The 20,728-nt window shown below is 36.6% G+C and overlaps 2 protein-coding genes across 2 annotated transcripts; both read right to left on the reverse strand.

Annotated features, from left to right (window-relative positions):
• Nucleotides 1–2,068: 2,068 nt before the first annotated feature.
• On the reverse strand, nt 2,069–4,246 carry LOC129093189 (uncharacterized). Its single transcript, XM_054601107.1, has 4 exons — nt 3,964–4,246; nt 3,689–3,789; nt 2,639–2,794; nt 2,069–2,506 (listed from the first exon to the last, which is right to left on the reverse strand). Exons 1-4 carry the CDS (start codon nt 4,244–4,246, stop codon nt 2,069–2,071), a joined length of 978 nt encoding a protein of 325 aa, XP_054457082.1.
• Nucleotides 4,247–14,184: 9,938 nt separating this feature from the next.
• Nucleotides 14,185–20,728, reverse strand: LOC129093428 (ciliated left-right organizer metallopeptidase). The gene is made up of 14 exons (XM_054601444.1): nt 20,172–20,728; nt 19,818–19,911; nt 19,454–19,505; nt 19,185–19,334; nt 18,434–18,559; nt 18,267–18,351; nt 17,050–17,195; nt 16,788–16,971; nt 16,338–16,407; nt 16,142–16,238; nt 15,766–15,864; nt 15,528–15,665; nt 14,779–14,888; nt 14,185–14,694 (listed from the first exon to the last, which is right to left on the reverse strand). The coding sequence occupies exons 1-14, from the start codon at nt 20,575–20,577 to the stop codon at nt 14,505–14,507; spliced, it is 1,947 nt and encodes a 648-aa protein (XP_054457419.1). The 5' UTR covers nt 20,578–20,728; the 3' UTR covers nt 14,185–14,504.

Consider the following 20,728-nt stretch of genomic DNA (forward strand, 5'->3'; position numbering starts at 1 on the left):
GCAAAGTACAATACCTAAATAAAAATAGGCCTAAGTTTTTAAAAATACTCAAAAACAAGCAGAAGAAGGCCGAGGCTACAACAAAAAACAACTTACTGTTACAGGAACGACAGGCTTAATGTGACCCATTACATCCAACCCTGTGTAAAAACATGTTTCATTTTATTGTTTTTATGGCAAGACTTACTCAAATTGAGCTTTGAGAGATCATGGGCTCAGACCACAGAGATAGAAGAGGAGTAGAGCTACATAACTGTAGCAAGATAACCAGAGCGGCAGCCATTTTTAAATTCACCATTGCCCTTTCGACCTCTGCAACAGGCTAACTTTTGTATGAAATAAAACAACTTAAAGCAAAACGAAGACTCACTGAGGTGAAGTTCTAACAAGCATCGGAGTAGTAAATTGCTAGCTAACTAGTTATCTAGACCATCCGGCAAGTTAGCTAGCTAGCTTGCTAATTCCACCATACTTTAATGCTACATTGGTTGCAGAAAGATGAGCCGAACAGCGTACTGGTTGCCTGTGGAAACACTGGTTCTGATGGATCCCCGTCTCACTCCTCACTGCTATGGAGAAGAACAAGCTTCTTTCTTTTGATTTTCTTTTTTTTTTCTTTTGACAACTTTATTTTGTGCTAGTCAAATACACCGTTCAACTTCTTTTCTATTTCTGTGGCTTGGAGTATCAACTGCAAGCAGTATCCCTCTATGCTTCCTCTGCCACTTATTGGCAAGTGCAAAGCATGTAACTCTTTAACAAAGAAAGTAATAATTATGTGTAGCAGGCTATTACTGTAAAAAATGTTGAACTAAATTAAATCGGCTGCTATTTAATTCAACTGGTGCCACACTTGCAAAACTGAAAATATTTCTTGATGCTTCTAGTGAGCACAAATCAGCAAAGCAGGATGGCACTTGATCTAACTGTTAGGACACTCCGGCAGCTGTTGTGTTATTACAATGTGTCCCATGATATATATGCAAATAGAGAACCGATATATCCAGACTATATAGATTTGTATTTATTTTTTAAAGGGATGATTTCCTTACTTTGGTTTTTGCTCCATTTGTCACCCAGATCCAGGATGCAGCAATATTTATGAATGAGAAAGCAGATGTATGGTGTAGTTAAAAGAGAAATTATATTTAGAAGTTGTTTTGCAGTCAAAGTGAATATTAGCATCACAAAGATAAAGGATTAAAGGATGGATTTGGTTGGATGGACTGTAGTTAAGAGCAGTGACCAGAAGGTGGCGCCATTCTGTAGGAGTTCAAAGATGTGACCTTCAAATGACTTTGAATAGTACTGTAGATGTATTTTATGTCCTGACAGTGAATATGAGCATCAACCTCAGGATGTGACACATTTTTCAGGTTTTATTTTTTGACAATAATACATTTGTTTAGAATACAGATTTCTCTCACGTTGGTTTAAATGAACAGATTTGTTTCTGTACATACACCGCTGTGTCTGAGATATTTTAAAGTTGTTTTGTACATCTATAACCAAGCGGTTCTACAAGAAGATAAACCCTCTCGTCTCAGCTATTTATTTGTCAGTGATGGAAAGTAGCTCATTATTTACTCAAGTACTTTACTTAAGTACAGTTTTAGGTACTATTCCATATCCTGCTGCTCTATACTTCTACAACTCTACATTTCAGTGGTAAATATTTTATTATTTTACTAAAGTTACTGGTTACTTTTCAGACTAAGATATTACATATAAAACATTTGATTAGTTTATAAAATATAAAAGTACATAAAGCAGGTAAAACTGCCATACAATTTAAATACTATGTACAATATATTTATGACCAAAAGTTCAAGCTTGAAGTATAAATTGCTTGTGAATGTTTCAATTGTTGAAAGAAGGAAGTGATTCTCATTTGATATTTCAATAAAAGTACAGAAAAGATCTTCGGCTCTAACAGATATTGAAATAAGGAATGCAGTTGAGTTCCTGTCTGAGAAATAACAGTTATGATAATTATAAGAACCTTTAAACTAAATAAAATAAAGGGTGTATTTGTATTTCTTGTGATCACAGTGTTAAATCAACAGATTCATGTCCTCTTCCACACAGGTATGGAGGTCTGTCTCGGTGCAACACCACTGGAGCAACGTTCATAAACATACTTACACTCCTTGGTGAGCTTCAGGCACACAAAACAGAACTTCACTTTACATAAGCGGCAGACAATGGTTTTACAAAAGTTTTTGTTATGTTCTACGAGAAAACCACAGATGGGACAGGCCCGGATGGAGGGACAGCCAGTGACCTCCTTCACATCCTTAAAGGTGATATCAGGGCAGCTCTTCAATATTTCCAGAGGGTTTTTGCAGTCGAGATGTGCACAGCAGTCTGAACGAGGACCTTTCCATTTCTTCAAACACTGCCAGCAGAATAAATATCTCCTTCTTCTTTCAGCTGTGCACACCGGGCATTTGACACTCAGATTATTGAGGTCCGTTCTCACCACACGGGAATTGCAGCCAGGACACTGTTACATGAAGCAAGAGAATGTTAGAAGAAAAAAAAGAGCCTTAAACTTGCATGCACAATTATTTGTTTTTAACGCACATATATGATGTCTAAGAACAGTTTATTAATAGGGTAATTAAGGTATACTTACAGATTTGATGTCCAAGAAATCCTTGGCTGCATTTCTAAACAGTTTCTTCTCAAATTCCTCAACTTCTTCGGGGGTTAGCAGAGCCATTTTACGAACCTCCTCAAAGGGCCATTCAACATCACAGTCAGTTTGGCCGCACACAAATTTGCAGTCACCCTTAAATATTATAAAAGGAAATCAAAGAATAACATTCAAGAGTGGAAAAGTTAATTATTTCGCATCTTGAAATCAGTTAGAAACAGAAACTTGTATTTTTTCATTCACTGTGTTTCTTCTATGTCAGGTTTAAAGCCTGAAGAGATGACCATTATTAGGAATAAATGGACCTCCTGCAGCCAATTAGAATTCAGTATTCACCAAAACCAGGAAATGAGTCGATTTCTTTTCCATTTTCTGGTTGCCTAGTTTCGAAGTTTATGTATTTTGGGGTCTTTGGTTGGATGCCTAAAATAAAGTCTGTGGTTAACACAAGGTTCAGGTATTTCTAACATTTAGTTCGACAATTTAAATGAAATACCCCTCTCTTAAATTTTGAAGCTTTTAAGTGTATTAAAAAAACAGTTGCTTAGTGGCTTAATGAGACTACAAAATGTCATCACGTGGATAGTGATCATCACAGTCTGGTTGTGTATACTCATGTAGTTCGTTTAATTTAAATGTTGTATACTGCCAATTACACCTGTGTGTTTCAAAAATCATAAAAGAGTTTGTTTGTTAAGATTATCTTGCTGAACAAAAACGTAAAAGTATCATAAAGTTGTGTTTGCCACAGATCTTATTGTCTACAATAATCCAAAATCAAATGGAAAAATCTTATTGGCTGTTTGCCGAGGCAACCAGGGTGATGCTCACTTCTGGGTTGGCCGGTTTGGCAACAAAATACATTGTGTATGCAGCAATGTCTATTTTTAGATATCAAAAATAGGTTTTAAATGTTTTAAAGTCGTTGTTTATTTTAATAACAATCACTCATTATATGTGTATTTTGTCAGATAAGTTGAGTCACTAAAAACAGTTTATTATTTCATAAAGGGGATTTAAACAGAATACCTGGTCCAGCAGATGGGAGCACCAGTCTGTGAGAGACGTCGGAGTGACAGCATGGCCGCAGGACATCTTTGCTCTGAGAGACTTGTAGTCATTGCACAAAACTATAAAACACAAACAAGCAGATGAAAAGACGTAGAGTGTGTTATGCCATTGGATTAGGCATATGAATAGAGTATTTCATATTGAACAGTAGCCAAGGAAAAAAAAAAAGATATGTTTGGTTATTTATATTTGTTAAACTCATGCTTGGTAAATCTGTAAATTGAACTACTTACAATCTAAATCGTCATCTCCGTCTACAAATGTAAGAGTGGAGTCTTTTGGGTCATAACACTTCTCCTCTTCTTCAGTTGTCCAAATGCTGCTTTCTTCAGATTCAGAACTCGGCTGGTCCTCATGTCTGTCGTCTTCATATCCTACATACCTTTCGTTTTCATATCTTTCGTTATCCTTTCCCTCCACTACATGAGTCAAAAAGTCATAACTCCTCTTGTCTCCATTTGGGACATTTCTTCTCTTTTGTTTCTGCTCCCGTTTGACTGATAACTTGCCTCCCATGTTGACTCCTATGATCTCGACTCTCTTCTTAAATGATGACACCGTGTCTTTAAGGGTTGCTGTGAGGCGGCATATTCCGTGAAGTCATGTGATATGATGTTGAAAGAAATGATTCCTTTCCCTAATTATATTTATATATTTGCATAATGTCGCCCTGAACAACACACGCTCCTTACAATCTGATTACAATATGAATATATATTGGCCATATTTATACACAAATATAGGCGACCTTTCTGCAGATCGGTGTCCAAAGGCAGATTAAGTATTTTTTAACACTTTTTATCGTGAATAATTACTTTTTTACTAAATGTTTAACTGCATCAAACACAGCCTTTTACATGCATATTATATATAACATACATATAACTACTGCAATGACACAAAACAAAGATGAAGATGGTATGCCCTCTGTGGCTATACAGAGGAGAACACATGCTGGTGGTTGTTTTTTATTTAGTTATAATCATTTATGATTTGTTTTAAATTATAGAAGAGAGAAATTATAATAAGAAGCTCTTTTGCACTGGGATGAGTCAAAGTACATTCTAAAGTCACCAATAATTAGGGTTGAAGGAAGGATTGAGACTGGATGGACTGTAAGCAGAAGCTATGACCAGAAGATGACGTCATTGCGTAGGAGTTTAAAGTTGTGACATTCAAAATGAGTTTAAATGGTCATGAAGATGTATTTAATGTCCTGACAGTAACTAAGAGCACCACCATCTCTGTGACCCCAGGGTGTGGCTTCACAGGTTAACTGTATTGTAGTGAGTTTGAGTGACAAATATTCCAGGTTTTAGTTTTTGACAATAATACATTTATTCAGAATATGGCTTCCTCTTAATATATCTTCAGTATAAACCAAAACATTTGAATTTGTACATACACCTCTGTGACGGAGGTATTTCAAAGTTGTTTGTACATCTCTAACCAGCTACAAGAAGATAAACCCTCTCCACTATTTATTGTTCAGTGGTGAAAAAAAAGTTCAGTATTTATGCAGCACTGCACTTAAGTACATTTTAAAGGTAGTTTTTCTATGTCCTGCTACTTTATACTTACCGTATATACAACTCTCCATTTAAGAGGGAAATATTTATTTATTGGACAGCTATAGTTACTGCTCACTTTTCAGATCATGATTTTACATACAAAACATTTTAAAATGACCACACTCTACAACATTTCTATCTACATTTTCACAAGTTTGAGTTTGAAGTAGAAATTCTCTGGAAATGTTTTAACTCTGGAAATAAGGAAAATATTCTCATATGGTCTGATATTTAAGTACAAGTCCAGAAAATATATTAGGCTCTAGCTATTTTGAAAGCAGGTATTTGGTTGAGTTTATGTCTGAGAAATATCAGTTATGATATGAAAATAAAAAAGGTGCATAGGTTATTCTTGAGATCGCAGCGTTAAATCAACAGATTCATGTCCTCTTCCACACAGGTATGGAGGTCTGTCTCGGTGCAACACCACTGGAGCAACGTTCATAAGCATACTTACACTCCTTGGTGAGCTTCAGGCACACAAAACAGAACTTCACTTTACATAAGCAGCAGACAATGGTTTTACAAAAAAGTCTGTGAGAGACATCGGAGTGACGGCATGGCCGCAGGACATCTTTGCTCTGAGAGATTTGTAGTCATTGCACAAAACTACGAGACACAAACAAACAAATTAAAATATTTGCAGTGTTATAAGCTATCAGCTATATAGCCTCAGCCTATGAATATGTTATATAAAATGTAAAAGTAGCCAAGGTAAAGAAAGAAAGGGGCTGGGCAATATGGCAAAATCTTATATGACAATATAGTTTTTTTCATATCCCGATAACGATATATATCGTGATAAAGCGTGATAAATACTCCATATACGATACATAAAGCCTATATTTGGATACTCCTGTGGGAATTAAACACTTGACAAATGAAAAGTATTGAGTAATGTCCTATTTAACACAAAACTTTAGTGCAAAATGAACATTTGACAGTTTCAAGTGGAAAATGTAGAGAAAACATCTATTTTTTTTTCCACTTATACACTGACTTTGTTTACATGCATGGACACAAATACAGAGTAATCAGATTAAGAAAATAGATGGCTTGACTGAGTTTGATCAGATTTTCTGATAAATTTAAGTTAGTGATTCAATTTAGACGACATAATTGTGTATCATGATATCTTGATGTAAGATTTATCATATCACTCTGGAGGAAGCAGCAGTTGGACAACAGAGGAGGAGGACTTCGTTTACAACATGTTTGCTCTTTTGTTTCCATTCATCTTGCAGATTTGCTTTCCATGTTAGATAATGCCAGCCTGGGCGGCATATCAAAGGCTGCTGAGTGAGTGTGTCGGTACTTTCCGTGGAGTCATGTGATATGACTTGAGTATATTTGTTGTGTAGTAATGTCACCTGACCAACACACTCCAGGCAATCTTCGCAGTGGCCTGTTGCTCTGAACAGACTCGGTGTCAAAATGAAATACCAGCTGAAAATAAATGGACCAAAAGGAGACGAGAGGATTATGGATCTTTGTGAGAATGAGGAGGCGATGAAGAGCATCACTGTAGACCAGCTGAAAAAGAAAATCGCTCAAGAACTAATGATAGGTAGGTTCATTCCCTATGTAATATATTGGCTATTTTTAATTTAAATTGCATAGCTTTTATTAATTAATATATATATATATATATATATATATATATATATATATATATATATATATATATATATATATATATATATGCGTATGAGTAAAATATAGGCTTTTTCGTGCTAACAGGAATCCAAAGGCAACACTTTTTATTGTTAAAATTAACTGAATATGTTTAACAATATATATATATTTGTTATTTTTAACATGATTAAATACAGCCTGTTATATGTCTATGACATAAATCACTGCAATAACCCCAAAAAACGACATAGGAAAACCAAAACAAAACAAGAATGCTCCTTCATAAATGGTTATTTAAACAAAATATAGTAAATAAATTGTAATAGATGCAAATATAACAAATATTTGCAAGAAATATAGAGGAACTGAAATCTGTTTTAGCCTATTATTAGTCTATATAGTGTTGGGCTATATAAAAAGGTTTAGAGACAACTTTATCTACTGAGTTATAGTGTTTTTATCAATGAAAAAGTCCTTTAAAAACATCTTCTTCAACATGATAATTCTACAAACACCTTGATGTGATATCCTTTTGAGGGTTAGATTCCCATTAGAGGCCTGTAAATGTACCTCTGTGGTAAACACAGTCTCCATTTCTGTCCAGATGACGACATCCGGATGGTCTTCAGAACCGAGCCGCTGCAGGAGTCCTCCCTGCTGTCCTCCTACGGGATCCGACACTTGTCCACCATCCACACGTTGCTGATGCTGCCCGGAGGCGTCTGATGAAGACGCACAGAGACTCTGGACCGCCACAGCTATACCAATATATGATGAGCTCAAAAACAATATTGAATTGTGAAACACAAATAAAGTGTGTTGTGCTGATAGATGTGCTCCATCATGATGTGTTATGCTATGTAAAATAAAATAAAAAAGCATGTTAAAAGTGTATATTTCTGGTGTATAATCTCGCAAGAACATGCTTAAGTGCCCTGCTCTTCCATGAAAAACTCATTACCACAGACTGGTAATAGTTTGAATAGTTACCTGTGAGTTTTGAGTTGTACTTTATGTCTAAGTATAAAAAACTTCTAACCAGTATTTAGTGAAGTCAAGAGTGTTACCCAGATTTACAGAGACCAAAATACTTAATTGACTAAAAATGATGTGGGAAATGTACACTTAAAGTATTTCTAAGCTGCCTCCCTCAACTTCTCTCCTTTGCCGAATGTCACTTTTTATAAACATTATAAAATGTACTTTATTTAAAGTTTAATTTACTTTTGTTAGGGGTCCAAATCTTGTAAATAAAGTTTTAGTAATATGCTACATTAAATAAAATAAAGCTCTGAATTTTAAAACTCTTCTGTTAATGTATTCATTTTCAATGAGTTTGTTGGATAAAACTACACTGACTACTAACTAACTAAAACCTGTTTGAGGAAAGCTTTGTTGTTTACCGGATAGGAGGAACAGCTCCTATATTACCGTCAAGTGTTTTTAATCTCATCTTCCTTGTCAAGAAATCAAGTCAAGTAACTTCTGAGACACCATAGTCAACCAGAGAATGCTTTCGAAATGTCAATCAAGAATGTTTGTCACCCATTTGGAGATCAGGAGAAACTGCAAGTAACAAATCTAGTTCAACTACATTCTGTCAGTAGAGTAAGAACAAACAAAAACAGGGATGTGCTTATAATATTCCTGCTATCATGACGTTTTTTATTTTTTTTTATTTTTATTAACTCATTTGAATTACATGGCGCTGTCTTTAGTCCGAAATACAAAAAAACACGAACAGTGCTGTCTTGCAGGGCGGTTTAAAAAAACCAAACTGGTTACTTTAATATTACATGAATTGGCATTAAGCCTCATAACGTCGTCAACTGTCGGTTGAGGCATTTAGATGAAGCCACATCCTCCACTAAACCTCACTGAAGTCATTATGTGAAGTCCTGCTGACAGTAAGTATTACAAAATTCTTCCTCTAATATGTTAAAGTATCCTTTTTTCTTTTTTTTTTAATGTGTGCAGCTATTTATTGTGTTTTCCTTGTGTTCTGTAATCGGTGTTAACTTGTATTCACAGCCTGGACTAAGTGGTGAATGTTACAGTGTCAATGCATTACGGGTGTTGGGACGAATGGCACACTGTTTATAATAACTGTGGTTTTTACTGTGATGACATCACTATTTTTAATACTTTTGCCACTGATACAGATTGAGTTCATGCAGCGGATGTTAAAGTATATCATTTTGAGGCTTTTGCTCAAACGGCAGTTAACTGTATATGCTGTATATGGAAATTCATAACATTCAATAAATCCCAATTAAACTAAACCAAATTATAAGACTAATTATCTGCAGGCACCCATACTTCTTATTGAGAAAGCTAATTTTATTGTTTGTGATACAGGTTTTTGTTGTGTTAATTATCTGTCTAAATATTCTTTCCAGGTGTCATATAGAGAACTGGTTATTTATGTTACATTGTAACATAAATAACCAGGTGTGTGTCAGAAACACAGGTCATGAATTAAAAACATGACAAAACATTTAAACGTGAGGCACAAACAAACAACTATAGACATTTTCGCCAAAATAAAATAGGAGTTGAGTTTGCCGAATGGAATTACACTGAGAGTCTCTCAAACCAGAAGAAGTGAAAACCTGTTTGGAAGAGTGAAGTTTTGTTCTAGTGTGCCAAGTGAACGCTTTCATAACTGGACTGGTCTTTCAACATGTCACAGGTATTACTGGCATTAATAATTAGACGATGATACAGCAGTTTAGCAGTTTGGGATTACCCTGTAAGGACGCCAGATTTACGGTTAATACCCTGATAAAAGATCATTTCCTTCTGTACTGAACTGAAAGAAAAAGTAGGACGTTTATCCCCTTCTGTCTGTGATCGGAAAAACAAATTAAAATTCTTCCGATTGTCTTTTCAGAGCCACACATGCGGTGAACGTCATCATTCATAGCTGCTCTACACTGTAGCTCCGTCTTTAGGTCGGTCTCACCTGGTTCATTGAGGGCTGCTGCAGTCCAAACAGTGACACAAGTTTTGAACAGTCTCCTCTGCAAAGGTCAAAGGAAAAAGGTTACAGGGTAACAACACATTTTCTGTTCTTTATCAAATAATGAACACGTCTGTATCAAAAATACCATTTACGCCTAAATGAATAGAGGCAAAACATCACTTTCTTATCTCCCAAGAGAAAAGATGAGCAGAAAACGACAGGAAGACAAAGATGTGGAAGCAGCGTCAGAGAGGAAGAGACGAAAGGGCAACAGCGACGATGCAGGTGAAGAACAAAATATCATTGTAGGACACTCGGTGGATAGAAAATTCAGATTAAGAGAAAAGTGAGACCACAATGAACAGGCACAGTTTTCCTTTGTTAATTGGAGAAAAAACATTGAACTTAAGTTAATAAACGGCCACCACATCTCTGACAACATCAATATGAGTAAAATTGACTAGTTGGTGGTGATACAGTGGCAGTTGTGCAATAATATACATTACATTACATTACAGTCATTGAGCAGACGCTTTTATCCAAAGCGACTTACAGGAAGTGTATTCAACATAGGTATTCAAGAGAACTACTAGTCACCAGAAGTCATCAGTGCATCTCCTTTCTTAAACAAGCATCTAAGAGCAGAAACCAGAGCAAAAGTACAGAAACAAACTAATACGAATACAATAAGTGCAACAAACTAATACGAATACAATAAGTGCTAAGAGGAATATATATATATATATATATATACACACACACACATCCTATAGCTCTTTATATTTCACATCTTTAAGTTAAAGAAAACGTCATAATGATATTGTGTTCTTCTTTCCTTTAAGTGACTCAGACACAGAGACCTCATTATGGTCTGCGTAATCAGGGCGCCACATGTTACCTCAACAGCGTCCTGCAAGTTCTCTCCATGACAACAGAGATCCACGACAGGTTTGAAACAGCTGCTTTCATCTGTAACAATAGAAGTGAGACAAGTATGTCAAGTATCAACAGGAAACATTGTTTTATAGAGTGAGACATTTGAGCGTGTCCAGTAGACGGTGCTGGTTGAGGAGGAGATAAAAGTACTAAGTATTTTTTGGTTTTTGACAATTATAGCATCAAGAACTTGAACCAGACTTGATTACTGCGAGAACGAATGCCATATTCAGAAAAGTCTGCGATATGTTTTTGAATATCTCCACAGTACCATGAAGCTCATACGTACATTACAAACATTAACAAATACATATGTGCTTGTGGTGTCCAAAGCTCTTGTTACAGGATTGTTTTCACCTCAGACACAAAATATATATACCAAATATTCTTAAATAACTCTCAAGTGATGATGTTAAAGTTATAGCAGACAGTAAATAGTCATAAATTAACTCACCTCTTCCTACAGGTTGGATCCAGAAGCAGGAATAACAGATCAGGAGCTGAAAAAAGTATTTGAAAAACTAAAGGAAACAACATGTAAAACAGAAAACATCACAAAGAGTTTGGCGATAGAGAATGGTAAGTTGGTCAGTCATCATGACACAAACATTAAAGGAGAGTCACATAGCAGCTGGAGATTCAATGTTTTGGTGTTGAGGAGTAATTATACTGGATTCAAACGTACATGTTCATTTTTCAGTTCATAAACAACGTGATGCTGCTGAATGCCTGGAGTTGATTTTATTTAAAATCAGCCCCCGTGCCTCTGAGGTAAAATCCAACAATCTACCAGCCAACAAATCAGAAAGCTGTTATAAACGTGATATTTCTATTTGTAGGTTTTCCGAGGAAAGCTGACACACACAACAAAATGCTCCAAAGACCACACCATCATTGAGGAGACAAATGATTTCTGGACTCTTCCACTGACACTAAATGACTCCCATGATACCAACTACGACGTGGTGAGCACCCTCTTGTTTTATTGTAAATAATTATCAAAATAAGTTATTAGTCATATAGTTAATGGGGGGTGAAATGTTGATGGAAATAGCTGCTTACTAACTACATTTCTAAATAAGAAGTTGTTCCATTGTCTGAATAAAGATTTACTTGCATTAGTGTGCCCAAAAGCTGTTCTTAATAATATGCTTAATTACTGATCTATAAAGCATTAGTACATATTTTAATAACCATTAATAAAGCTGTTAATTGCAGCTTATCAACCCTTTATAAATGGTGCCTTGTCAGAAAGTGGTACCAACAAATTAGTACAGCAACAGGAGTGTTGTGCATTTTTTGACGGAACAACGGAGGTCAAACTTTTGTGAATAAGCATGTTTTGAACAAAGCATTGTACTAATACACATAAAGTAACAATACTAAAAGTATGAAGAGTGAATAGGCTAAATAACAAGTAAGTTATGAAATATCAGTTACGCAGAATATTGCATTAGCAACACGTTAGTCTCAGACAGCTACAGTAGTGTTATGATATTAATCAACAAACCACAAATCAACAATCATAAAACAGATAACAGAATAAAAAGAGAAGCTATAGATAATACTGACAAAGAGCGTTTGGGGATCAGATCAAATAAATGAGTCAATGTTTGCTTGGTCACAGATGTGACATAATGTTGGACGTATCAATGTCAGGTAAAATGTGACTGCTGAGGAACTCTGCCAGTAGTTGTTGCTATAGCAACAGATTGTTCAACTTTAACGGACTGCTGTTGAATAAATTAAGAAACAAAAATGTAGTGTTTTTATGACAATGTCAGATTGGTAATGCAATTTATTACATTTGGTTGTTTTTTTTTTACAGAAAAGAGGCTTTGAAAGGATTTTCATGCTTAAAGAATTTAATGGAGACAACATGGTGTACTGCAACGACTGTGAGGAGAAAACAGAGGCGAACAGCGTGAGCTATCAAACACCTGATGGAGCCTGAGCAAAGTCTAGACTGGAATCAGATGAACACTTTGTATGTTTGTTTATACTATTGTCTGTGGTATTTAATAATCTCTCCTGTATTTTTTAGGGATGTGAGATGGAGGTATTTCCTCAGATATTGACTCTACTCCTCAAGAGATTTGACTTTGACTACAACACCATGAAACATTTCAAATCCAACCGCTGTGTGGATGTGCCACGTGAATTACAGAGAGAGGTAAGGAGAAGTAACTTTGACTGGAGGCCCTTTTAATTGCTTTTAAAATATTTGAATGTACCTGACTGTGCTCTTCATTGCAGAACAAGAAGTACGAGCTGTATGGGATGGTGAATCACATGGGCGGTCTAAGAGGTGGACATTACACGGCCACCATCCTGTCCAATGAGGACAAAACCTGGTACGAGTTTGATGACGATCACGTCTCCAAGGTGATGATTCATTTAACGCAACCAGCATGAAAAATATTCAACACCTACAAAAATGTAATATTAATATGTTTCTTTATGGTGCAGGTTGAAGAGCAACCATTTGCAAAAACTCTGACTTACAGGTATGTTGAATTATTTCCACTTCATCAAAATCTTAAAAAGGTCCATTTAGTTGCTGTGACGAAGCTTTTTTATTGCATCACACAATCTTCATTAGCAGATGGAGTTTGGTATTATAGAAGTAACATTTTCTCTAATTTGAAGCACTTAAAGGACTTCAAATTCATGTAAAATGATATAAAGCTTTTGAACAGCTGCTAAAAGGACGTGAGATATATTCTACATTATATATCTGGAAAGGTTTACTGCATGTTCTGAACTTTTCTTTTATTGTTCTATGCAATTAAATATTTCAAAATGATTGTTTTGACAGTTCCAGCACTGCCTATCTGCTCGTGTACAGAGGTACGTTCACTTTAGACCATCAAGAAATAATGAGTGTCTGTGATATAAAATGATAATCTATTTATTAATACCATTTTTACCAATTTAAAGCCTCATGGAGTCTGAGAGACAAGGGGAAAGAACCGGATGTGGACAAACAGACAGAAACTGTAGAGGTGGTGGAAACAAGTTTCCAAATAGAGAACGGTGAGGAGACAAACCTTTTCATTTTAATTGCATTTTTAATTAAAAACTTGATAATTAATTTCTGTCTTTACTTTCACAGATGGGCATTCTCGGCAACCCTGCGAGAGATCAACTTGCAAGAAGAAACTTATCTGGATTCCACTCATCATTATCGCTTGTGTGATACTGATACTTTCTCTTATATTCGGGCTAAAACAGTAGGGAGGATTAATGTCAGCACTGAACACTGGTTTAATGTTATTAATGTACTTTGCTTCTTTGTATGCAATGTACTGAAAAATGTGAAACAATCAAGTATCTAATGTGTCATCCGAAATCTTTTTTTTTAGACTACTGTTTCTCTGTGAGTCAGTATTCATTCTGTTAATGTTGCATTTACAGTTTTTTCTTTTTGCCATGTTTTCTCATTACGCTTTTTTAGTAGCACTTATTAAAATGATGTTTTGGGCAGGAAACCAGCTGATTAACGTTCAACAGTTCATGACTTTGCTGTTTTTCCTGTTCAATAGAAACATTTAAAAAAAAGAATAATTGTAGAATGAATTATCCCTCTCTAACATTAAAATGATCACTAAAACCAAGCCGTCTCTTGACACTGTATATTCAAAGGTATTTTAAAATGCAGTTGTTGTTATGGATCAGTGTGATCCTCTGGTGCAGAGTGGACCCTGACCCTGCAGAGGCAACATTTCCTGTAGGCCACCACGGCTGCAGCCAGGAGACACATAGCAGCAGTGATGCCGAGCGCCGACGCTGCAGTGAGCTCTGCAGGAGGTCTGAGGGGCGGCCGGGTCCCGGTCTGGGCTGAAGTTAAAGGTCCACTGACCAAAAAGCAATGGAGTAAAGTAAGTGTGAGTTACAGGTTAGGATTAAGAAAGAGAGTGCTTGATTATAGTGGTACTTACCTCGTGATAGAAGCAGGGAATGTACCGACATCGTCTGAAGGAGGAGTAACGTCAGCGTACAGACACAACCTTCTGTCAGGACAGTGAACTGAACCCTGGTACCCTTTAATCTGAAAGTAAAAACAGCAAAGACAGAATACATAACATGATTAAAGATCAAATAATAACTGGGGACCCATTTAGTGTCGCATGCAGAAATTTTAAACATCAGTGTATCATTTTCACATCAACTGTGACATTTTAGTAAAACCAGTAAACAAACAAACAGGCTTACAGTTATTACTTCCTGTATGTGTCAACCATATTTTCATTGAGCAGCTTGCTTTAATGTTATACATTGGGACATTACTAAACAACAATACACAATTGATCCATATATTTACATTACAGTACATCACTTATAATAAAATTATATTAGTACTACATTGTTATAATCATGCTCTTTTTTCTATTGTAAACACTGAATAGGGTTGTAAAATGACTGTATAATGTATATAGCATACATAGCACTTTAAGTTTGGTAATATTTTATTATCACGTATACTGTACTTATTCATACCTATACACTTACACTATCCATCTTCTTACCTCTCAGCCTCTCTGTGCTGGTGTTACATGTGAATTCCCCCTCGAGGATCATTCAGGTTTAATTATATCTTACTGTACACTAATAACAGCAAATAGGAAAGTACACTTTCAAATAAAACCACTCTATTGATTTATTTACATTTAGGGTTGTGTCATCTTACCTGAATGGTGCCTCCTGGTGGACAGTCCACCCACTCAGAGCCAGACACCTGGATTTGGTACCGGTTCGGTCCAGTACACCTGTGTCTGTAACAAAGTCCCTCCACAGAGCTGCTGAGTAAAACAATCTGACTCTGGTTCTAAAAGAAAGACATGTGTAGAAGGAATAAATGTTTTATTAAAAGGAAACCATCAGGAAAACATAGGTTAAATTATTCAAATACATGTACACACACAAACCTGTCTGGTCAGGCTGGAGAAGAAGCACCGGCTGTGAAAACCAAACACCTCCCCGCTAAAATCCTCTCCTCGGCCATTTTCCTCTTTCCAACATTCACTCTGAAGAACAAGAGGAGGAAGAAGAGTGAACATGTAGTGCTGCAAATTGCAATGAAATATCATAGATTGCAATTAAAAGGCACAAGAAAATAGAAACGACCCCATATTCCTGCTCTGCTATTAGAAAGTCCAGAGCAAAGGTGTGAAGAGTGTACATCATTTTGGACATTTTGAGACTTCTGTCCAAGCAAAACTAATAATGAAATAATTTGTTTATTTTACAATTGAAGGATATAGTTGTGTGAAGAAAATCACATGAGAGGAAGTAAAAACGTACTCCATTCTTAAGGGGTTTATAAACTTGACATCCCTCCAGGTGTGGATCAGTCTGGCACTCCCCCTTGTGGAGGTGAAGATAATGACACCCGAACCCACTGAGAAGAGGAAATAATGCAAAATTAGTGCTGGAAAAAAAACAACCTTAAAAACATGTGTTTTTGTGTAGAATATATCATATAAAATAATAAATCTACCTGCCGGTGCAGAAAAAGGATGAGGACTTGTTCTGACAGGTTGACAGGGAACCAAACGTGGCTCCTTCACCTTTAAAAAAAACAAAACACACCTTTATCTACAGTACCAGTCAAAAGTTTGGACACACCTTCTCATTCAACTACTTTGAAGAATCTAAAATATAAAACATATTCTGGTTTGTTGAGCATTTGTTTGTTTACCACATAATTCCATATGTGTTCCTTCATAGTTTGGATGTCTTCAATATTAATCTACAATGTAGAAAAAAATTAGAAAATAAAGAAAAACCATTGAATGAGAAGGTGTGTCCAAACTTTTGACTGGTACTGTATTTTTGTCTCTCCTGCAAACAATCTTAAAACACGCGTCAGTTTTTTTTATTTTTCTATCATGATAATGATCATACAGATGTATTTCTATATACATTTTATATCTCCATCTTTCCTCACCGTCTCCCCAGACTAGACTCTGTGCCCGGCTCAGGTCGACAGTGTACCAGCCTGTATCCTGTAGTGCAGCCAGGGTGACCGGGTCGATCTGGATCGTGGTCCAGTCCCCCAGCACCGCCGCCATGATGGAGCCCTGAAGGACCCGGGCCTCCCAGTGAGAGGACACTCTGCCTGGAGGAACATCCTGAAGGAAAGGACGATTAAAACATGTAAGCAGAGCACATGATGGATGTTTAAAAAGGGTTGGAGCTGATATCAGTACCAGGTTCTCTAGCGGCCCCCCGAGCTCCGGGTCAGTGGAGGCGAGGTGCCTCTGCAGGGCTGAGATAACAGACGGGGTGTAAATCCTCATCTGGCCCGATCCATCAGAGTGAGTCACTTTGCCTCGAGGAGAGCAGCCTGCACCAACTGCACCACAAAGATAAACACATTAGAAGAACCGTTTTCAAAGCAGTGTATATGATCTGTAATGCATCTTTGCTTATTTTAGTCAAGATATAATAGAAGATTTGGACCATGTTTATATGATTATTGTTTGCTCTTATTTCTTGTTTTATGTTTTCTTTTTTAAATAGAGTTTTATTTGCCTGATTTTTTTATGTTTATGATGGATTGTAGGAATGAAGAGTTTCAATCTTCCTGTGTAAAGTGCATTTATAACTTTGTTTCAAATGGTTAAAAAAGGGCTATTGTTATTCAACAATTTTTCACTCACTGAAATTGTTTTTATGCATCTTAAATTCCATTTTTATATTGTTGCTAGTTTTCTGTCTGCAACATTTAAGTCTCTCTTACTTCTGTTTCCTCATCGAGGGTTTTCTAGAGTTGCAAAAACTGATACTTGATCTCAAAGTATAAAAGCAAGGTACAATTTTGAAGACAAAATTTAAGCACGCAGTTGAACAAGGGTGAATGTTCAGTAGGTGTGTATTTATCAAATAATCTCTATAAACTCACAAGTAGATTCAGCCATCCCAGAATCATCTCACATCCTTTTGAATGACACCGTTAAGTCATAATATAATCCCACATAATGTATTCAAGTTTGATTCTCACAGAATTGGTTCTCTCTTTTAAATCACTTCTTAAAACTAATTTTACAGACTGGCTATTATTTGATGTCACCTTTTTGCAGCATTTATTTGAATTTCTTTTTTATAATTTTTTGTATTATATTTAAATCTATTTATTTCTTCTTATTGCATATTTATTTTTTATTTGTATTTATTTGTTTTTATGTTGTACCGTTTTCTCAGTGTTTAAATTTGACCTTAGTTTGTCTTGCTTTTGTTGGGCCTCACTGTTGCTGCTTTCGGTTTTTTATTGCCTTGCTTTTGCTTGCTGGTCCAATCATTTTGTAAAACGCTCAATTAAAAAAAAAAAAAAAACTAGCTAAAAGCTCAAAAAGCTAAAAGCTAAAAGCTCAAAACTATATAATTGAAGTTATTATTAAAATAACATCAGAATGTTTTTAAAAACCTTGAGAAGTGGAGGAACAGTCTCTCCAGGTGTGGAAGAGCTCTTTAGAGAAGCCAAGTGCATGAAACAGCTCATGGATCAGAGTCTGGAAAACAGATGAGAACAAACCATTCAGCACATCAACAGACAATTAGAAATAATCATTAACAATATTATTAAAAACATACCTGTACAGTCGCCTGCTGGCTGTATGTGGCTCCTGTCAGTCTGTCCCTGCAGATGACCACCACCCCGGCTAAAGGTCGTCCATAGGTGTCCGTGTGACAGTGGACAGCGTAGGCAGACACATGAGGCTGAGAGGTGAACAGGACAGGTGAGACGGGTAACGGCAGTCAATGACAGCTGGGAATACTTGACATTTGATCCTAAAATAAAAAAGGTTATGGTATTAATCCAGCATATTTTATTTCAATATACAAAATGTGTTTTATTACTTATAGGTTCGATCATTTGCTGTTGTAATATTCTTTTATCTTGAAATGTCTTCAATGTACAGACAACGGTGCGTTTCATATTTTGATGCAAAAACTTTTTTGTGCATTTGTGTGTTGCTTCTGTTTTGCATGCAAAAAAAAAAAGAAGCAATTTAATGAAAATACAAGGAAATAAATATGTCATAATATTGTCCACATTAAAAAGTGATCTCCGGGATTTGAGGGCAAAACAGTGAGTGTTTAATATGCAAGTAAAATTAAGTATTATTTTAGCGACTCATAACACAGTAAAGCCAGACAGTTTTCTTATTTAGCCTTTTTTTGCTAGTTTTATTCTATGTTTTAACAAACTTCGAATCTTTCTTTTTCAGAGATAAATACATTTTGCCATTAATTGAAATTTCCACCTTTAATTATTTACTTTAAAACAAGTCTTAGATATGTTTTAATAACAAATGTCTCTGTTTTCAGTGAGTCCCTTCACCTCTGCTCTGCACTTGTCAGTGGCCTGAACGTGGAGGTACAACAGGAAGTCGGTGTCGGGGAGTCCAGCACCTTCAGGACGAAGCTCAGTCCTGAGAGGTGAATCAGCATCTGGGTAAATATCACATCCAGTAAGATGATCATCTGGGATCTGTCGATGAGAGGGACGGGAAACAAAGCTCGACTGGATTTTATGTTCTTTGTGTGAACAGGTATGTTTTTATGTTTGCCATATGAATACAGTAGGTCAATTATTGGACTGATACTAACGGTCACATCCAGACAGGTCTCAGTTCTGTAGTTGTTGTTGGCTCGACCACACCTGAAAGAAGAAAACTGTAAAACTGTCTGTCCTTTAATAAATAAACCATCCGCTTTCTACATGTATTTTAGCAAACATTTTAGTGCTGGTATTTGTAATTATTCATTTAACTTGGCTTCGTTTAATTCTGGTGACTTTCATGTTGTATGTATATAAATTGAAGTTTATATAATTCTCTCAAATCTGAGTACGATGTGATTTGCAAAAGTCATTTCAGTTTCTTTGGATTAACACAAAGCGGTTTAATGAAGATAATCTTAAAGCTAGAGAAGATTCACATCTGGCTAAAAGCACATACTATATAAAACACACCTGTTGTAGTTCACAGTACTTGAATTCTTCCACAGAAACTTGCAGTATTTATTGATGTCACGGCTGAGCAGCAATGGACCCGAAGCTCTGTTCACTAAAGAAAGGTCAACAGTTCATGATCGTACATGTTAGCCTGTGTGTGTGTGTGTGTGTGTGTGTGTGTGTGTGTGTGTGTGTGTGTGTGTGTGTGTGTGTGTGTGTGTGTGTGTGTGTGTGTGTGTGTTTCTAACTTAGGCCATCTTCAGACACAGTACAGACTTTTGTCAAAACAGCTGATTTTGGAGTAACTGGTTAATGTTAAGGTACGTCTCCAGGAAATGAATGTAAGTCCATGTGATGTGCCCAGTGTTTCACCTGATAGTAAAGAAGACACCACCCTAACAGCCTCCTCCACCGCTGCCTCCAGCTTCTCTTCCTCAGCCTCTGATAGGCCGTTGCTCTCCGCTGGAATCCAGGTCTGGATCCTGATTGGCTGCGGTGAGGCCAGAGTGGGCGGGGCTATCTTTTTCAGGCTTCTCCTCCGTTTCCTGGACAGGCTCTGATGCCCAGAGGTGAGCGGTGGCTCTTGCCCGTCCTGGGCTCTGAGTCTGGGCTCGTTGGGTGGGCTGTCCGGGTGGACGGGTGCAGCTCGGACCACCCTGGTCTGAGCCTGAACCTCGTCAAAGATGCACTTCTGCAGGGCTCCAGGGAGCTCCGCCAACACCACCACCATTACAACCAACATCTCCACCCAGAGACGCTGGGATGGAGGTAAAACCATAATTATAGCTTTGACCTATTTCAGGGTCACAGCGAGGGTGATGCGTAGTTGTTAGACATTTTGGACAAGGAGCTTTGCTATGCTGCAGGACACGTTCATTTGAAGCTCTTTGTGCTCCTCTATTGGAGCATATTTGGATAGATGATGGCAG

The sequence above is a fragment of the Anoplopoma fimbria genome, chromosome 7, assembly GCF_027596085.1.
Source record: "Anoplopoma fimbria isolate UVic2021 breed Golden Eagle Sablefish chromosome 7, Afim_UVic_2022, whole genome shotgun sequence".
NCBI classification, from domain to species: domain Eukaryota; kingdom Metazoa; phylum Chordata; class Actinopteri; order Perciformes; family Anoplopomatidae; genus Anoplopoma; species Anoplopoma fimbria.